The 17823-nt window shown below is 40.2% G+C and overlaps 1 protein-coding gene across 10 annotated transcripts in view; it reads right to left on the bottom strand.

Moving 5' to 3' along the window:
- Nucleotides 1–17823, bottom strand: part of TAC3 (tachykinin precursor 3) — a 161158-nt gene that overhangs the window by 55290 nt on the left and 88045 nt on the right. For 3 of the 10 annotated variants that reach the window (XM_058171535.1, XM_058171534.1, XM_058171533.1), the window contains one exon: nt 14231–14344. The exons of 5 other annotated variants lie outside the window; for them this stretch is intronic. In XM_058171535.1, the coding sequence (XP_058027518.1) occupies nt 14231–14323 (93 nt within the window). In that variant the 5' untranslated portion in view covers nt 14324–14344. The remainder of the gene's footprint in view (nt 1–14230; nt 14345–17823) is intronic. 2 more of the 10 variants (XM_058171537.1, XM_058171536.1) reach the window with 1 other exon arrangement.

The following is a 17823-nucleotide window of genomic DNA, read 5'->3' as shown; positions in this document are numbered from 1 at the left end:
CTCATCTGCCTCCTTTTATAAAACCAGATTGATCAGTATGAATTCTTTGTTGTAAAACTAACATTAATCTATTTGCTATTATTTTACAAAATCTTATAATCATTATTTAAAAGTGAAATCGGCCTATAGTTACCAGGTTTAGAGCAGTCTTGCTCCTCTTTGGTATGAGTGAAATAAAAGATGTTTTCCATGACGGGGGTATTCCCAATCCTAATTGTATCTGATTAAATAATTCTTTAAGTGGGCCTAATATTTCATCCTGTGTTTTTTTATAATAAGTTGCTGTAAGACCATCTGTACCAGGGGTTTTCCCCATTTTAATTGTTTAATTGCCTCCACTATTTCTCCAGTAGCTATCGGCCGATTCAGCTCCTCCTCTGTTCTAATGTTAGAATATTAACCTTATAATCTTTCAAATAATCATAAATGTCCCTATTCAATATTTTGTCTTTTGCATATAGTGCAGTATAAAATTCTGAGAATGCCTTTTTAATTTTATCCTGTTGGTATATCTCTTTACCTTTATATTCTATTTTTTGTATGACACGTGCTTTCTGTTTCTTCCTTAAATTATATGCCAACCATCTCCCAGGTTTATTTGCATTACAAAAGGTATTATGTTTAGCATATTGTATATTCGTTGCCACCTGGTCTGCCATTAACATATTAAATTGACTCTGTAATATTTTTATAGCCTCTTTAAGTTTATGATCTTGTGGGTTTTGAATTAATAACTGTTGCTTCCTTTGAATTTCTTCTTCCAAATATCTACGCTGCCTTTGTTTATTATTCCTTTGCCTATTGTCCAAATAAATCAATATCCCTCTAATAAACGCTTTGCTCGCTTCCCACACAGTTCCTATAGGTGTCCCTTTGTACATATTAAAATCAAAAAATTCTTTTAACTGTTTCTTACAATAAGTTACATTATCCTCATATCTAAACAGATTTTCATTCAACCTCCATGTTCTACCACCTTTTTTCCCTTGTAATAATTCCATCCATACTGGGCTATGGTCAGTTAAACACCTCGGAAATATCTTCGTTTTCTTCACCCTAGAAAGCAAGTCATTAGAAATTAAAATAAAATCAATGCGTGAAAAAGATTGATGCCTATCAGAAAAAAAAGTAAAATCTCTCTCATCTGGATTCCGTAACCTCCATATATCTCTAAACTCAAAGTCTTCCATCATTTCAAAAAAGGATTTTGGTAATTTTGCATGTATAGGTATCTTCTTGGAGGAGGTTCTCTTATCCCTTCTTGTATCAATTACTCCATTCCAGTCTCCTAATAAAATAAACGAACTATAATCCCAGAGGGTCAACCTCTCATGTAACAATTCTAAGAGCTCCTTCCATAAGTTTATATTGTAATATCACAACCTGATCTTCATTTTGATCCACTTTTTTCTGAACACCTTTCATTTCGTCTTCTAAATACTTATTTGACTGAGAGATCTGTTGCATTTCCACTTCCAATCCTTCAATTTTTTTACTCAGTCCTTGAACTGCCATAAGAATATCTTCTCTTATTTTTGCATTAAAATTCTCCATCATCTCTTTTTGCCTATCTTCAGAAAGTTTTAATTGTTCTTTCAATATTTCCTCAAGACTTGGTTCAGATCCCCTTCTTCCAGAAGGCTTTAAAGGTTTAGCTGCCATTCTGTCTTCAAAAGAATCAGGAATTCAAAGTTAATAACTCTCCTTCCCTCCTTTCAGTATAAAAAAACTCCGTTTGTAACAATCCACAAGTAACGCTGCTTCATCGTACTAAAAAATTTTTACTTTCACTTTTAGACGCCATTTTAAAAGTCAATTAATCAAAGACAAAGAAAGGTTTCAAATTTCAAAAAGGGAGTCGGTACTTGCCATGCTGATTCTGCATCAAAGATTGAACGCTTGTGAAATTCCCGTCTGCTTGGAATATCAATCAATTTAATAAGTCCTCTGGAGCAGAAGCGACATTCCTCTCCTTTTCCCTGATAAAAACAGGGGCGTGCTGAAGTTGGAAGGAGTGGAATTCGGTGGGGTCATAAATCCAGGAAAATTCGCTCTTGAGAGCAAACCCCCTGTCAGACCTGCCACTCTTCCACAATTCTGATAACCTCTTTCACCCAGAGATTATGCTAAGCTCAGTGAACAGTGATTTATTTTCTGTTTCACTGACTTTTACAATCTTCTAACACGGAGTGCTCTGTTTGAGCACCCAGCAGGAGGGTGACGTCACTGGAGCCATTTTATGTGATTGTGTTTATTACTGCTGCTCTGAAGTATGCCATTAACACTTCCCCTCTTCCCCTCCAAGCGATTACATACCTTCCACTGACTTCGAATATCCATGCTAGAACAAAACGGAAGACGACTTAGACTGAATATGCTGTGCTGGTCCACTGATCTACACAAAGCAAACATACAGCTCAGTAGGATAATAGTTATTCAGATAGATGATCATTTGCTGCAGCAAAAGCTGGGAAGCACTTGCACATATTTGCATGGAAAGAGATAAACAAATCCCTTTCCTCCTACATTACTGTAATTAGAATGCTGCATGCTTGCGGTGAAGTATTGCTTTAGCAAGTGATGAGGTGGACAGACATTTTCACCCCATTAACACATCTGTGACAGTGGTGGCAAACCTTTTACTCACCAAGTGCCGAACAGGTATGTGCTTTGCGCATGTGCATGCCATCCGCGCAGGTTTTGCGCAGCTCCCACATGCGCTGTGCATGCAATTGCACCATCTGCGCATGTATGTGGTTTTTGCACATGCAATGCACACATGTGAAGCACCATCTGCACCTGTGCTCACTGTGAGCAAGTACTCTTGCACGCATGCGCAAATGCGCACGCATGCGCAGGAGAGCTCCAAGGACCAGCTGGGTCCTCTGAATGGCACGCATGTGCAGTGGAGGCCCAAACACCAGCTGGGGCGCATGTGCATGTGCAGCTGCAGGTGAATTGGGCGACAGCTCATGTTCCCAGAAAGATGGCTCTATGCACCACCTTGGGCACGCATGCCATAGGTTCACCATCATGGTCTTAGGCTCTTGTTAAACTCACATTATATGTTCGAGTAAAGTGTGACTAATCACTTTCAGCATGAAAGTCATACTCAGCCTGAATTGTTTTTATTTGGAATTAATTCTGGAGATATGTAAGGGACTCTGTTGCCTCTGTGGAACAATTCTTTACAGTACTGATGCTATTTTAAGAAATAATACTGGCTGCCCATTTTCCTTAAACAAGACATCGAGGGCAGGGGACTTGCAAGAAAATTAAGGTCTTTTGGATAAGAATTTGGTGGATTATTCAAAATGTACTGAAGAAGAAGATAAAGTTCCTGCCACAATTTTTCCTTTTGGGAATTATAACGGATTGTACAGGGATTCAGACTAAATTGATTCTGAATTTAATAACAGCAGCAAGACTGTTGATTGGACAATACTGGAAGAAAGAAGAGATACCTACAATAGAAGAATGGATACTGAAAGTTACTAATTTGGCTGAGATGGCTAAAATCTCAGCTTTTTAAAAAGACAATACGCAGGAAAGATATTTAATTGAATGGAAAAAATGGATTGATTATCTACAAAATAGATATCAGATTAAGAAATATCAGATTGCCTTTGAATAATTAGAAAGTTATTTTATGTAATGGGGAGGGGGTTGGGAGATGAAAAGCTTTGGATGTGGTTATTTGGATTGGAAGGGAAAATTTTATTCTATGTTTGGTTTATGTATAACAATACCTTGTGATTGACCCGGGAAGCCGGGGGGGGAGGAAGGGTTTTTGGGAGGAGGGGAAAAAGGAAATGTTTTTGTTTTTTAAAACTCTTTCAATTAAAAAAAAAAAGACATCGAGGGCAGGGGTGGGTTCTACTTACCTTTACTAGCGGTTTGCATTGTGCCCTGCGCATGCGCAAATCGCTTTTGATGACGTTTGGGTCAGGGGGCGGAGCCTCCCGCCGGTTTTACTACCGGTTCTATAGAATAGGTCTGAACCAGGGGAACCCATCACTGATTGTGTGAGATATGTATGATCATTTCCTCTTGAAGCACACCTTGAGCTGTGACATATCACAAAGTATTCCTTCTGCATTCTCAATGTACATTTAGCCCAGCCTACCCATTACACAGTTATATCAATTGTGGGATTGTTGTCACCATCCTGCAAACTTGCACCATCACTGGCTGAGTGCAAGATGGGAAGCAGGAAACAGGGTGGGAAGTCACCTGTTCCCATAAAAACCCAAAACACAGGAGATGCCTCTGCCCTTCCTAACACAGAGATGCAGGAGGGGAAAACAATATGACAGTAATTTTATACAGCAAAATAGAGGTGCAGAAAAATAATAATAAAACGAATAGCTCAATTAACAGATCTCAAAGAGTGGTGTTTATTGTTTAACCACAAGAAGACATGTTTTTATTAGGAAATTCCATTTAGATCGGGTTGAATTTTAATTTTGTAGTTGATTTTATGGGTTTTAATTTTATAGGGTTTGATTGTATTTTAAAATTGGGCCAAATTTAATAAGTTTTTTAACGTCTGTTTTTAGTATTGTATGTGTTTCTATTGTATTTTATCTTGGCTGTAAACTGCCCTGAGTCCTTCGGGAGAAGGGTGGTATACAAATTAAAATATTATGATGATGATGATGATGATCTAAACCTGATATAACTGTAATTCTAACTAAAAGAACTAAAGCTCTTGTAGTTGTTAGTCCAGCTCCTACTCCCACTGCTTTTTTACCACCTCCTTCCCTTTCTTTGTTTAGGTTAGGAAATAACTTTGAAACGATGATCCAATGGATCACTGATTGTGATCTAAATCTAAAAATCTAAATCTAAAATCTAAAAAAAGTGGGAGCCTAGAATCTTCTAGCATCAAAGGCTAGGTATCCTAAGACAGCACATTGCCTACTGTTGGATTTTATCAATAGAACACTATATTATCTGTTGTGTAGATAGAGATAACACCACAAAAAGAGCCAGTGTAGTGTATGGGTTAAGATGTTGGCCCAGGAACAAGGAGACTCAGTTTTAAGCCCACAATCAAGTCCGAATTAGACAAGGAAACTTACTGGGTGACTCTGGATTCATCACAATCTCCCAGCCCAACCTATCTTGCAGAGTTGTTGTGATTTTAAAAAGAGTTATTCGAAGAAAGGGAAGATATAGTGAATAAACTCGTACCTATATATTAGAGATCATGTTAAGTAGCTTGCAAGCTGTTCAGGTTGCTGACTCAATATGGGTTAAAATAAAAATGAGGGAGAACTGGTAGAGTATGAGCGCCGAACCATTTTGGAGCCAAATGATACGTTTTTCATAATACTTAACATTTACAGCACTCAACTCTCCTTTACATATTCCGTGAGGGATTTGAGCTTATAGTTTGCATATAGTGATACAGTTGGAAAAGAATTTAGTAAATGCAACTTGAAGGCACAATTTTCATCCGATAACAAGGTTTGCGGGAAAAGCATTTCAATCAAAGAGCTATAAACAACCTTTTCTCATCCCTTGCGCACTAACAGTATTTCTGAATGTTTCTCACAAAATATTAAACTATGGAAGCTTATCAAAGCCATGACAGAAGATATTGCACAGCTTGTGATTAAACAGGAATTCTGATTCTCCCCATTATTCAGACAGGTTTTTGGGCACAGCAGCCACAAGCATGGACAGAATGCCATCCTTGGTAAACCGTCAATGAAATATCATAAAGATTCCCACTGTAAAAACAATGCTTGTCTCACAAAATTCTTCAACGCTTTAAGAAACCTCTTTTGTAAAGTCAATATAAGGAAATTATCCAAGTCACTCTCTTAGATTGCTATTTGTATATCCTTTTTAATTATTAAAACATCAGCCAGTTTCTTTTATATATCCACTACAACATATTTTTCCATATCATTCTTTTAGTCTGTCATTTTAAAAAACTACTTTTAAATCAGTCTAAATCATGTCTGGTAATACTTGCTTCTCTTTCATAGTACCTTTTAAATACAGATGGTCCACATAGGCAAAAAAAAAAACCCCACTCTTAAAATTAACTTCTGGACCCATTATGCAAAAATATCTTTCAATATGCCCAATGTTAAAATATTTTGTTTCATTTCGTATTAGTAGGTCAAGAGTGTTTGTGTATTTTTTCTTACTGTGTTTTTTTTAATTTCCTTTTTTATTTTCTTCACCACCTGTTTTTTTCTTTTAATTCTTTTCTTTTTTTTACTTTGTACAGTGGTACCTTGGTACTCCACTGCTTTGAAACTCATCGAATTTGGTACTCAACACATTTTGACCCAGTACTCATCATTTGTTTGGTACACAATGCACAAGCTAGAACGCATTGGTGTCAGCTGCCTTGTGACTCACTCCATGATTCCTTATGAAAAAATTTTGTTTGGTACTCATTATTTTTGATACTCATTGAGCTTCCTGGAACCAATTAACGATGGGTATCAAAGTACCCCTGTATTAGTTTTTATGGATATAAACTGTCATCTTTTTTAAAAAAATATAAAAACAATGACACTGACATTACTCATCACAAAGGCAAAACTGGCTCCTCTTCAGAAGTGAAAATTATAAAAAAGGAAAATGTGTATAGCAATAAAATATGAAGATGCTTCTGTAGTGTTGAAACTGTCAGTGGACGAGGATTTTAGCTGCTGGACCCAAAAACAAATCTAGAATGCTGCAAGAACTTCAGAATGTCCTGTTTCTTATGTTTGATCATGCCTGCTGGAAGACAAGGTATTGACTTTCTCACAAGGAAGGGAAGGGAAAGAAGGACAGAAAGGGAATAGGCTCCTAAGGCTAGATTAAAATCACCAGATAGAGCAATGGTTCTCAATCTTTATAGTGCTGCGACCCCTTTAATACAATTCCCCATGATTTGCTGACCCCAACCATAAAATTATTTTCGTTTTGAATTTATCGCGCCTGAAGCCGTATTGGCTAGCGATCTGAACTGCTTGCGATTGCCTTGAGGACGGAGGCATTAAAGCGGAGACTCCTCCCCTATTAAGTTTATCACGCCTGAAGCCAGATTAGGCTAGTGATTGGGAGTGATTGCAGCTGGCTTGAGAGGGAGACATCAGAGCAAAGATTTCTCTCTTTTTTAATTCATCGCGCCTGAAGCCGAATTTGGCTAGCGATTTGAAGAGCTTGCAGCTGGCTTGCGGAGTCAACCATTGGAGCGCGATTCTTCCACTCACAAGTATACTTCCCATATTTCCGATGGACTTAGGCGACCCCTGGCAAATCGTCATTCGACCCCCAACGGGGTCGCGACCCACAGGTTGAGAACCGCTGAGATAGAGGTTCCCAATATCCAGGCTAAAAGTGTTTTGAAGGATGCTGTTTATGTCAATCCTGTTGGCACGTTAGTCCTTACAAAACCGAGAACAGCCCAGTTTGTTTCCACTTATCATGCAAATAAATGTTTTTTTCTAAAGCTTCTACCTTCTATTCAATCTCAACATTGCAGGTTTCGGTTCCTGGTTGCAGGAAGGCCAGGGGAGATAGACAAGATTCAAAGCAAGGAAACAAAAATGTTATCCCAGCAAGAAGAGAAAGAGATGGCAGGAGACAGAAAAGCTCAGCTGCTGATGGCTCCCACGGAATTACTACTGGAGTGCTTTCAAAGCCAAGCCGCCATCGATTTCTCCCTCTGTCATTAAATAGAATTGGATCTGGGAGCTGTGAAGCTCATAAGAAGTCCCAGGTAATAAGAAAAAGGAGATTGACCGTGCTAGCAAAAACAACAGCAAAAAGCTAAGACGTGTGCGAGCAAGGTGGGCTTTCTTGGTTTACGGGACTCGCTACAGCCCAAGAACAAAAGGAGTCACAGCATGAGAGGGAAAGAAAAATCCTTCTTTAGCCACTCGAAGCCTATCTTATCACAAGTACCTTTCCCCCCCCCCCCTCAGTAGCTATGTAGAAGCTTCTTAGAAATCCTAAACGAAGTTAGTGTAGCTCAGGGATGTCCAAACGTGGCCCCTTGAAGAGTGGTGGACTTCAACTCTCAGAACTTGCTCATATTTATAGCTCATGCTGGCTTGGGAATTCTGGGAGTTGAAGTCCACCACTCTTCAAGGAGCCAAGTTTGAACATCCCTGGTGTAGCCCAATTGAACAATGGATTTTGGAGGCCAGAAGTCCAAACTTAACACTTGTCTACAAACTTTTAAAGTATCTGCGTCTTTCCCTGAGCCACACAGCTGCCCATCATGGACTAGGGTCCCATAACTTCCAAACCACCTTTACAGAATCAAAGCATTACAAAGCCGCAGGCTGAACTAGGGAACCATCCTGACAAACATTAATTAATTAATTTAGCTCTCTTTACCCTTTACTCCCTTTTATCTTTACCTTCTAATACTCGTAATGATAAAGTGTTGTACCTTATGATTCTTGATGAATGTATCTTTTCTTTTATGTACATGGAGAGTGTATCCACCAAAGACAAATTCCTTGTGTGTCCAATCACACTTGGCCAATAAAGAATTCTATTCTATTCTATTCTATTTGCAGTCTTTTCAGCTAATAAACATCCCGACTTCATCTTGCGACAGCAAACTTTTAATTTGTGGCCACTCTGAGGTTTTTTCCTGTTCCTTTTGTTGTTGTGCTTTATTTTCCATTGATTTCTAGCCTTAACTCTCTGTGTATTTATTTTGATTAGCAATTCAACAAATAACACACTTCCATATAGGGTATGTGGATTATTTGGCTATTTCATCTGCCAAAGCATTTTCCACTCATCATTATTTTTGTGTTGGGGGAGGAGGGAAACTGGTTGTTGTAAGTCACAAGAGTGGTTATTTTCAGTGCCTATTTACTTTTTTTTTTCCTATTTCCTCCCCAGCTTACAAATACAGACTTTTGAAAATCTATTAACAAAAGCCTATTTTGAACAAAATGCTGCATTTTAAACCTGGTTAAAAAACAGGCAAAATAGAAAAAGAATGATCAAGGATGAACATGACAAATATTCATTTTCATATTCACCACTCTGACCTTGATAAGTGCTGGAAGTATTTTTGCTGAATAACACAAAGCTGAAAGTGCAGGCTATGAAGGAAACTGGATACTTGTTCTTTCAGATGGACCAAAGCTTTACTGGCAGGGTTAACCAAAACATTTGCGTGACCACCCAGAATCCTCTAGAATCCATATGATTCTATGTGATATTACGTGATACTTCATATTCCTCACATTCAGCCACTCTCTGGAGAATCCCTGCAGTTCCTTGATCAAACATTATACTTGCCTTCCCCAAAGGAAGGCAACTCACTTCTGTGCCTCTATACCTGTCAACTGGCAACTACAATAGCAAACAGTCCTAGTGTCAGCTTTGGAAGCCATATTAAGCCAGAAGCTTCCATGCTGCCACTTTCTCATGTGAGGGAAAATAGGAGGGGAGATTTAGTAGAGGGATTGCCTTTAGACATAATAGCATTCTTTCTGTCGGTCAAGGTCAGGCCGATCCTGCATCTGGAGAAGGAGTGGTCGGAGTGCTGTCTCGAGATGGGACCGATGGTGATTGTAGCATGTGATCGACTGAGGAGTCAGGGGATGATTTTGGGGTTTTTGATTTACTGAGGGAAAACCCGGACCTCTCAGATTCGGGTTTTCCCAGATGTGCCAGTTTACCTATTCTAGTAAATAGAACTTTGCTTGCTTCAGAGCAGCGGTCATCAACTGGTGGTCCGTGGACCACTGATGGTTCGCAAGAAAATTTTGGTGGTCCACAGAAAAATTATTTGCATTTTTTATATTGCACTAAATCAAGGCTCCTCAAACTACGGTCCCTGTGCCGGATATGTGCAATGAACATTTGTGTTGCTGCAGAGAGTCTCCACCTTCAAGGTCTTTTTGTGTGGGTCGGAGGGGGGCAGAAATTCCGACTCGGGGTCTACTTCAGCCTTGCATTCCTGCAGGTCTTTCCTCTGCTTGAAAAGCCTCTGCTCTTAGTCCTCAGTGAGGTGCTTCTGCTGAGCCTCCTTCTCGGTCAGATCCAATTTGAACTGAACCAGCTGTGTTGCCAACTCTTTCTTGTGGTGACTGCTTAGCTCCAACAACTGCTTCCTCTTGGGGCCCTAAGAAGCCCGGGGAGGCAGGCAAGGAATGGCTGGGAGGAGAGGAATGAGTAAAGACTGGCAAGGTGCCCCTCGATGCGAGTGACATCAAGTTGGCCACTCCCACCCAGTCACATGACCATGTAGCCACGCCCACCCAGCCAGTCGTTAGGCAGATCATATTAGTGGTCCCCGGGATTTAAAATTATGAATTTAGTGATCCCTGAGGTCCAAAACATTGGTGACCGCAACTTCAGAGTATTACTTGGAGTTGGGGCTTTTCTGGAATGCTGACATTAACCCAAATCTCCCTAAAGTATAACAGCAGTCCAAAAGTAGGCTGTCAGGGTTGCTGAGCCCAGCATCTACCTAAACCTCGGGTGGTACAAAGACTCAATGAAAATAGAGGAGAAAGAAGAGATCACAGAGGGGGCCGTAGGGACGGATACTGAACACCTAGTACTGTACTCCTTCCTCACCAAAAAAAATCCAAGCAAGCAGAATTTCTATAGACTCTGAGGAGACTCCACTGGAAAAGCTGCCACTTGCAGTTCAGTGGCTTACTTCGTGGGAATTTTGTCTACAACTTGTGATCTATTCTATTCTGTTCTGTTCTGTTCCGTTCCGTTCCGTTCCATTCCAATCCAATTTTGAGAAAATATAATGGGTGTAGCACAAAATAAGGCACCGAGTGTTTTATTTACAATCTACTTTTTCTTTCTTTCTTTCTTTCTTTCTTTCTTTCCCTTCCTTCCTTCCTTCCTTCCTTTCTTCCTTCCTTCCTTCCTTCCGGCTACAAATGTTGACTTCAACTTTCCTCTATCCTGTTCTTAGGAGGCAATGGGTCCCATCCTTCTTCTATTTTGCTATTTCAATCTTGCAATATATCAGCAAAAGCTATGGAATTTAAACCACCTAGAGTTCAGCCAGCCAGTCTAATGTTACTGTATGTTTTTGGTACTCTAGTGAAACATGACTGCTAGGACCAGCTGTGTTCTTTTGCAGAATACCAGCAAAAGAACCAACTGGAGTCTGGGGGAAAGGGTATCTATCTGAAATGGCCAATAAGCGCCCATTTCCTCCATCCATTGCTGGTCACATAATTTGGACATAATCACTTGTATACCACTTTGTAGCCATCATCGGACATTGCTGGTTTACAGGGGGAAATACATCAGTACAGCTACTGATGTTTTAAGGCCTCTCTCATTTGTGGGCTGTAGAAGAGATTAAGACAACGTCTTACTGTGGGCATCCAACAGAACATGATGAGATCAGAATTAAATGCAAATAGAAAAAGGACCTCAGTCCAATCTATTTTACAAGGTTGTGGTTGTGAGGATAACATGAAGAGAGACACCTGACACATACATACAGTGTAAGCGTAATATATACAATAAATAATCCCAAGACGTGCAAATAATCCCTCCTCACTTTCTTCTTCCTCCAATGGGTCACTCTGCAGGCTTTGCTGAAATTCTTCTCATTCTCCAAGGCCTTGATCTTAATTTCTCCACTTCCTCCTTTTTCATGCTGGATTGCACCTTGCCTCCAACCTCATTCCAGTCATTCTCTTTCTCCTCTCTGGTGGGTTAAATAGAGTTCTTCTCTTCCAGCAGAGTTATATTGCCCTCCACTCCCCATAATTGACCCATTGACACCATCCAAACTCCCCTCCAACCGGTAAACCAGTAGCATTTCAAAGAGAAGAGGAGGCTTCGTATCATTTTCCACCTCCTTGATTCCTGCTTTAGCAGGTCTCTTGGTTCCATCATAGCATTTTTTGGGGGAATTAGGCTATTGGACAGGAGCTCTTCTCCCTGATACGTGAAAAAAAAAAGGCTATTTGAAATGTAAATGGCAGATTTCTGCAGAGCATGAGATAGGCTGGTGGCTCAGTGGCTAAGACGCTGAGCTTGTCAATCAGAAAGGTCGGCAGTTCGGCAGTTCGAATCAGGGGTGAAATGCTCCCAGTTCAGACCGGATTGCCCGATCCAGTAGCGATAGCAGCAGGTGGTTCGGAGAACCAGTAGCAAAAATCCCTCCCCCCCCACCATGCACAGCTGAGCCATTCGATCATCAGAGGGTGTTTTTTTTAGTTTTAAAAGCATTTTTTCTTCAGCCAAAAAAATGCTTTTAAAAGTAAAAAAAAAAAAGCCTCTGCTGATTGTGAGGCTCACCTGGGATCGTCAGAGCCTTTTAAAAGCATTTTTTTCTACAACCTCTTCGGCCGGTCCCAAAAAAGTTGGCCATGCCCACCCAGTCACATTAACGCTTCCTCCATCAAGCCATGCCCACAGAACCAGTAGCAACAAATTTTACATTTCACCATTGGTTTGAATCCCTAGTATAGGTCTCCTGCATGAGCAGAGGGTTGGACTAGATGACCTCCAAGGTCCCTTCCCACTCTGTTACTGTTATATCCATAGGGGCAGCAAGAGTCCTTGTTGCCCTCTGCCCAGGTCACTACCTACATACATGGATTGAGCCTGTGTGCCACAATCCATCTGGAAGAAAGCAAGGCCTTCTAGAAATTAGGATTCTGGAAATGCTGAGCCTCTCCTGACACAAAGAGGTTAACGATAGAGGCACTGATGAACTGCCAGGCAAGACAGCAGGCAGGAGGAAGCAAAGAGGCCATTTTATTTATAGCGTTCACTTTCCCAATCGTCACCTGCAATGAAAATGGGCTTATTTTTAAACAGACCCTTTTCCTCCTTGTCAAAATAAAAGCTCATTAACCAGGGAAGGGAAAAACACACTGATTGAATATCCTTTGCACTGTTACCATGAATATTACAGAGAGACAAGCTCAACCGCTGGGGAACTATAGGTTGTGGACAAGCTGGCCATGAAACTACTACTGAAACTGGGATCTGTTCTCTTCCCTTTGCCTTCCCGCAACAGTATACTCAAAATATATTGGATGTTGAATGTCCACTCCCATTGTTCCCAGCCAGGTAGATGGGGATAATGGGAACAATGCAGTCAAACATGAAGGGCACCTGATTAGGCAAGATTAATAAAATTTAAAGACCAAAAAAAAAAAAGAAACCAACACTAAATTATAGAATTTTGTGCATTGTCTTCTTTTTTCCAAATTAGGTGAATTTTTCACACAGAACTCCCGAAAAGTTTTGGGAAGAGCCTTTTGCAAACTGGAACCTGCCACAGTACCACAATTCTAGCTATTAAACAATCTTATGTGGTCCATAAGTTCCCTACTTACAATTAGTTCCCAATCAAGCAATGTATTTACCCTGATGTAGTATATCTTTATTTGTCTCAAGCAATTAATGTTCAAGACTAATGATATATAACTTATCGAATAATAAACAATTGGCAGTTTGGGAGAATATAAACCAACTAATACTTAATGCTAATGTAGAAAACAATCAAATAATAAAGAGTCGCAATGAAAGGAAGGCAAAGAATTTGACGAGGAGCATCTTTGTTTCAATGAGAGCTAAGCAGGAGGTTCAGAAAATAGCACATTTAATTCACTGTGACAAAGACATAACATTTGGAGGGTTATACAATTAGGTCAATAGGAGATTGGGCTGGAGTGCAGAGAATGAATGGGGAAAGGGCTTGGGGGGAGTAATATGGAACATAGGTGAAATTTAAAGAAGTGGTCCATTTTATACAATGTTCAACTATAGGAGAAAGCAGAACTAGAGGGATTCTTGCAGGGGTAAAATCCAGCAGGTTTTGACAGGTTCTAGAGAACCAGTAGCAGAAATTTTGAGTCATTCGGAGAACTGGCAAATGCCACCTCTGGCTGGCCCCAGAATGGAGTGGGAATGGAGATTTTGCAATATTCATCCCCCAGGAGTGAGGAGGGAATGGGGATTTTGCAGTAGCCTTCTCCTGGAGTGAGGTGGGAATGGAGATTTTACAGTATCCTTCCCCTGTCATGCCCACCAAGCCATGCCCAGAGAACTGGTAGTAAAAAAAAATTGAATTTCACCACTGGTGAAAGGGAGAGGGAGAGGAGGGGAGAGATTTACAAGATGTAGCATATAGCTACATATATGCTAAGGGAAGCATCGTTTGCACAAATAATATTTAATGGAGAAATATATAGGGAGAATACTTTTAGGTTGGAGACAGAAATGGGTGGGGGAGCAGAAGAATCACTTTTTCCTTTGCAGCTTGTGCCTCACATTCTGGTCCTACCAGGTCAACTTTGGATGGAGCTTCCAACAGTTGGAAGGAGAGGAAGATCTTCATTTCTTCTGAATGGTTTCAGCTCTGGAAAAGAAAAGAGCAACAAAGCAAGAACAAGCTCACACTAACCCAAATTAATCAAAAACAGACGGTGGTTTTTCCTTTTCATAAGAGAATAAGAACTCTGAAGCAGAAGCATCACTAGGTGATCCTTGCCTTCTGACAAGCAAACTCCTTCCAGGCTCCTTCTGGTTCACAAAAAGGATTCAGAGATAAGCAATGATTCTGAGGAACAAAAGGAATGGCCTGGACGCCTTCACAAGATCTTACTTTATGTTATTTGGCTACCTCTGCTATTGTTTTCCCAGAATCCAATAATCTGTAATGGAATGGGAAGAGCTGAGGGGAAAATCTGAGTCATCTTCATTGGGGAAGATCACCGTTGGGTCCTTTTTAGCATCATTTTATTCCCTGTACCTATTAGAATTGCAATACTGTAATAGGGTGTCTTTGAAGGACGTATTGATGGCAATCTGCTTGTCTCAAACTGGGGGGCTGTTCCCAACCAGACATGCCCGGCTGATTCCATCTAGTGCATAAAAATCTCCCTTCTGATTGAGAAAGGAACTTGTTCCCTGCAGACAGTGTTTTTGATGTGTTGGCTTGGCGACAGTATTAAAGCTGCAAAAACTTGTGCCAAACTGGGGCTATCGCTTAGAAGGTGGGGACAGCAGATTCAGTAACAGTCATAGTTTCAAATTACCACCAGCATTGAAGCCCACAATTTTATATAGTACTTGGATGCATATTAAGGACTTCATTAGAAAGCAAGACTCAGAATTCCTAGTTAATTCTTAGTGGGATTATTTGGAATAAAAAGTAAATCCTTGGTAAAATATTCAATTTGTTCTGCCGGCATTCTTCTTAGCTGAGAAAAACAGGTTCGGCAGTTGTCTTCCATCTTAAAATAACTATTGTTATATTTTGCCAGATCCATAAATGATTTTTTAAAAAAGAAATAATTATTGTTTCTAATTAAGTAATAATAATAATATTAGAGTTGGAAGGGACCTTGGAGGTCTTCTAGTCCAACCCCCTGCCCAGGCAGGAAACCCTACACCATTTCAGACAAATGGCTATCCAACATTTTCTTAAAAATTTCCAGTGTTGGAGCATTCACAACTTCTGCAGGCAAGTTGTTCCACTGATTACTTGTTCTAACTGTCAGGAAATTTCTCCTTAGTTCCAGGTTGCTTCTCTCCTTGATTAGTTTCTACCCCTTGCTTCTTGTTCTACCCTCAGGTGCTCTGGAGAACAGTTTGACTCCCTCTTCTTTGTGGCAACCCCTGAGATATTGGAACACTGCTATCATATCTCCCCTAGTCCTTCTTTTCATTAAACTAGGCATACTGAGTTCCTGCAACCATTCTTCATATGTTTTAGCCTCCAGTCCCCTAATCATCTTCATTGCTCTTCTCTGCATTCTTTCTAGAGTCTCAACATCCTTTTTACATCGTGGCGACCAAAACTGAATGCAATATTCCAAGTGTGGCCTTACCAAGGCATTATAAAGTGGTATTAACAATTCACGTAATCTTGATTCTATCCCTCTGTTTATGCAGCCCAGAACTGTGTTGGCTTTTTTGGCAGCTGCTGCACACTGCTGGCTCATATCTAAATGGTTGTCCACTAGGATTCCAAGATCCCTCTCACAGGTACTACTATTGAGCAAGGTACCACATATCCGGTACCTGTACATTTTGGGTTTTTTGGCCTAAATGTAGAACCTTACTTTTTTCACTGTTGAATTTCATTTTGTTAGATAGCGCCCAATGTTCAAGTCTGTCAAGATCTTTCTGTAAATGGGTTGGTTTAAAACTAATTTAATACTGATATTAAACCAAGTTATTTCTTTCAGAAACTGTTTTTCCTCTTCAAATAGGTTCCCTGCCATGATCTGATTCCAATATCCTGATAACAAACTGTACTATTGTATGCATTTTATTTTATATTTGGTTTTAGATTGTGAGTTCTAGTCCTGCTAAGCCAGTTGGGCGATCTTGGGACAGTCACTTTCTCTCAACCCTTGCAAGGAAGCAGTGACAAACCGTTTCAGAAAAAGTTGGTCAAGAAAACTGCAGGGACTTGTTCAGGAAGCCTCCAAGAAGCAGGCACAATTGAATGGAAGGGGTGTGTGTGTGTGTCTGTATATGTGTGTGGCAGTGTTTGTGCATGTGTGTGTGTTTACATTTGTAAGGCTACCCAATTCAAAATGACTCTGGGCAATGTACAATGTTAAAAATTTAAACAGTAACAAACATTTTTAAAAACAAACAAACATATAAGACTTAATATATCCTGCATACCAAGACTACTGCTGAGGACCCACAATTAGCTAGACCAAGGCCTTGGCAAAAGTTACGGTGTGTTTTAAGAGCTTTGTTTAGAAAGTCAGGTTGGGAGCCACACAAATCTTGGGAGAAACGCTGGTTCAGAAGGCAGGAGCAATGACAGAAAATGCATGATCTCTGGATTCCATCAGATGAGACTCTTGTATTGCTGGGACTCAAGGCCTGCTGATTTAGTCAGATTGAATAGGAAAGGCTGATACAGCAAGAGAAGAATTCTGCCATTTTCCATTTCTAACCAGAAAACATGGGCAGAGTGACCATCAGCTTTCAGCTGTATTTGGGTTAGGGGTGATGTCCTGTTGTTCTTACTCTACAGAATTGGTGGGTGGTTGTTGCACACAGTGGTGGGCTACTGCCGGTTGTAACAACCAGTTTGCCCAGCACCAAAAATGTGAGTGTGCGCCTTTTGCACATGTGTGCGGCCTTCCGCGCATGTGCACAACTTCAAAACCACGACGATATAGGACGGAATAGCGCCAGGGAGAGTGGGCCACCCCCGGATCGCAACTACCAGTTCGCCCGAACTGGGCCAAATCGGCAGCAGCCCATCTCTGGTTGTACATTAGAATAAACTGGAAATGCAGATTTAGGTGAAATCACAGTCAGACCAACAGACATGCATCCAATCTTGCAAAAGAAGAGTCAGAAAAGAAGACAGTCAAGCAATGAACTATACCCCAATCAAGGAACTACCAACTTAAACAAATAAACAGTAAACAGCAGTCCAATCAAGGAATTACCCAAAAGGAAACAACAAATCCCACCAACATTGACAGGGCAAGCATTTGTCTATAAACAGAAAGAAAACCTCCCTCCCTTCTAGCATTGATGATGTTAGTGAAAGGTCTTCAAAAAAAAAACCCAATCATGTTCAGAGATCTTGATAAATCACTTAGCAATTGGATCTCAAATATCTGCAAAAGTTCCATATCCTGATTTGTAAGAGATAAGATGAGTTGGGGGGAAAAATATGATTAATAAAAAAACATTGGCTACTGAATAATTATTGTTTCTGTCAGTGTTCGGTCTGAAAACAGGTAGCATTTGAATTTGAACCGTGTGCTCTTAACATACAATCATCTATTATTCATACTTATAACAAGTGTTCCACTCCAGTGTTTCATTATGAGCATTGGTGTGGTCTCCTCATCT

The sequence above is a fragment of the Ahaetulla prasina genome, chromosome 2 (genome assembly GCF_028640845.1).
Source record: "Ahaetulla prasina isolate Xishuangbanna chromosome 2, ASM2864084v1, whole genome shotgun sequence".
In the NCBI taxonomy this organism is placed as follows: Eukaryota; Metazoa; Chordata; class Lepidosauria; order Squamata; family Colubridae; genus Ahaetulla; species Ahaetulla prasina.
The sequence above is the reverse complement of the archived record's forward strand: the minus strand, read 5'-3'. Positions and strand labels throughout refer to the sequence as shown.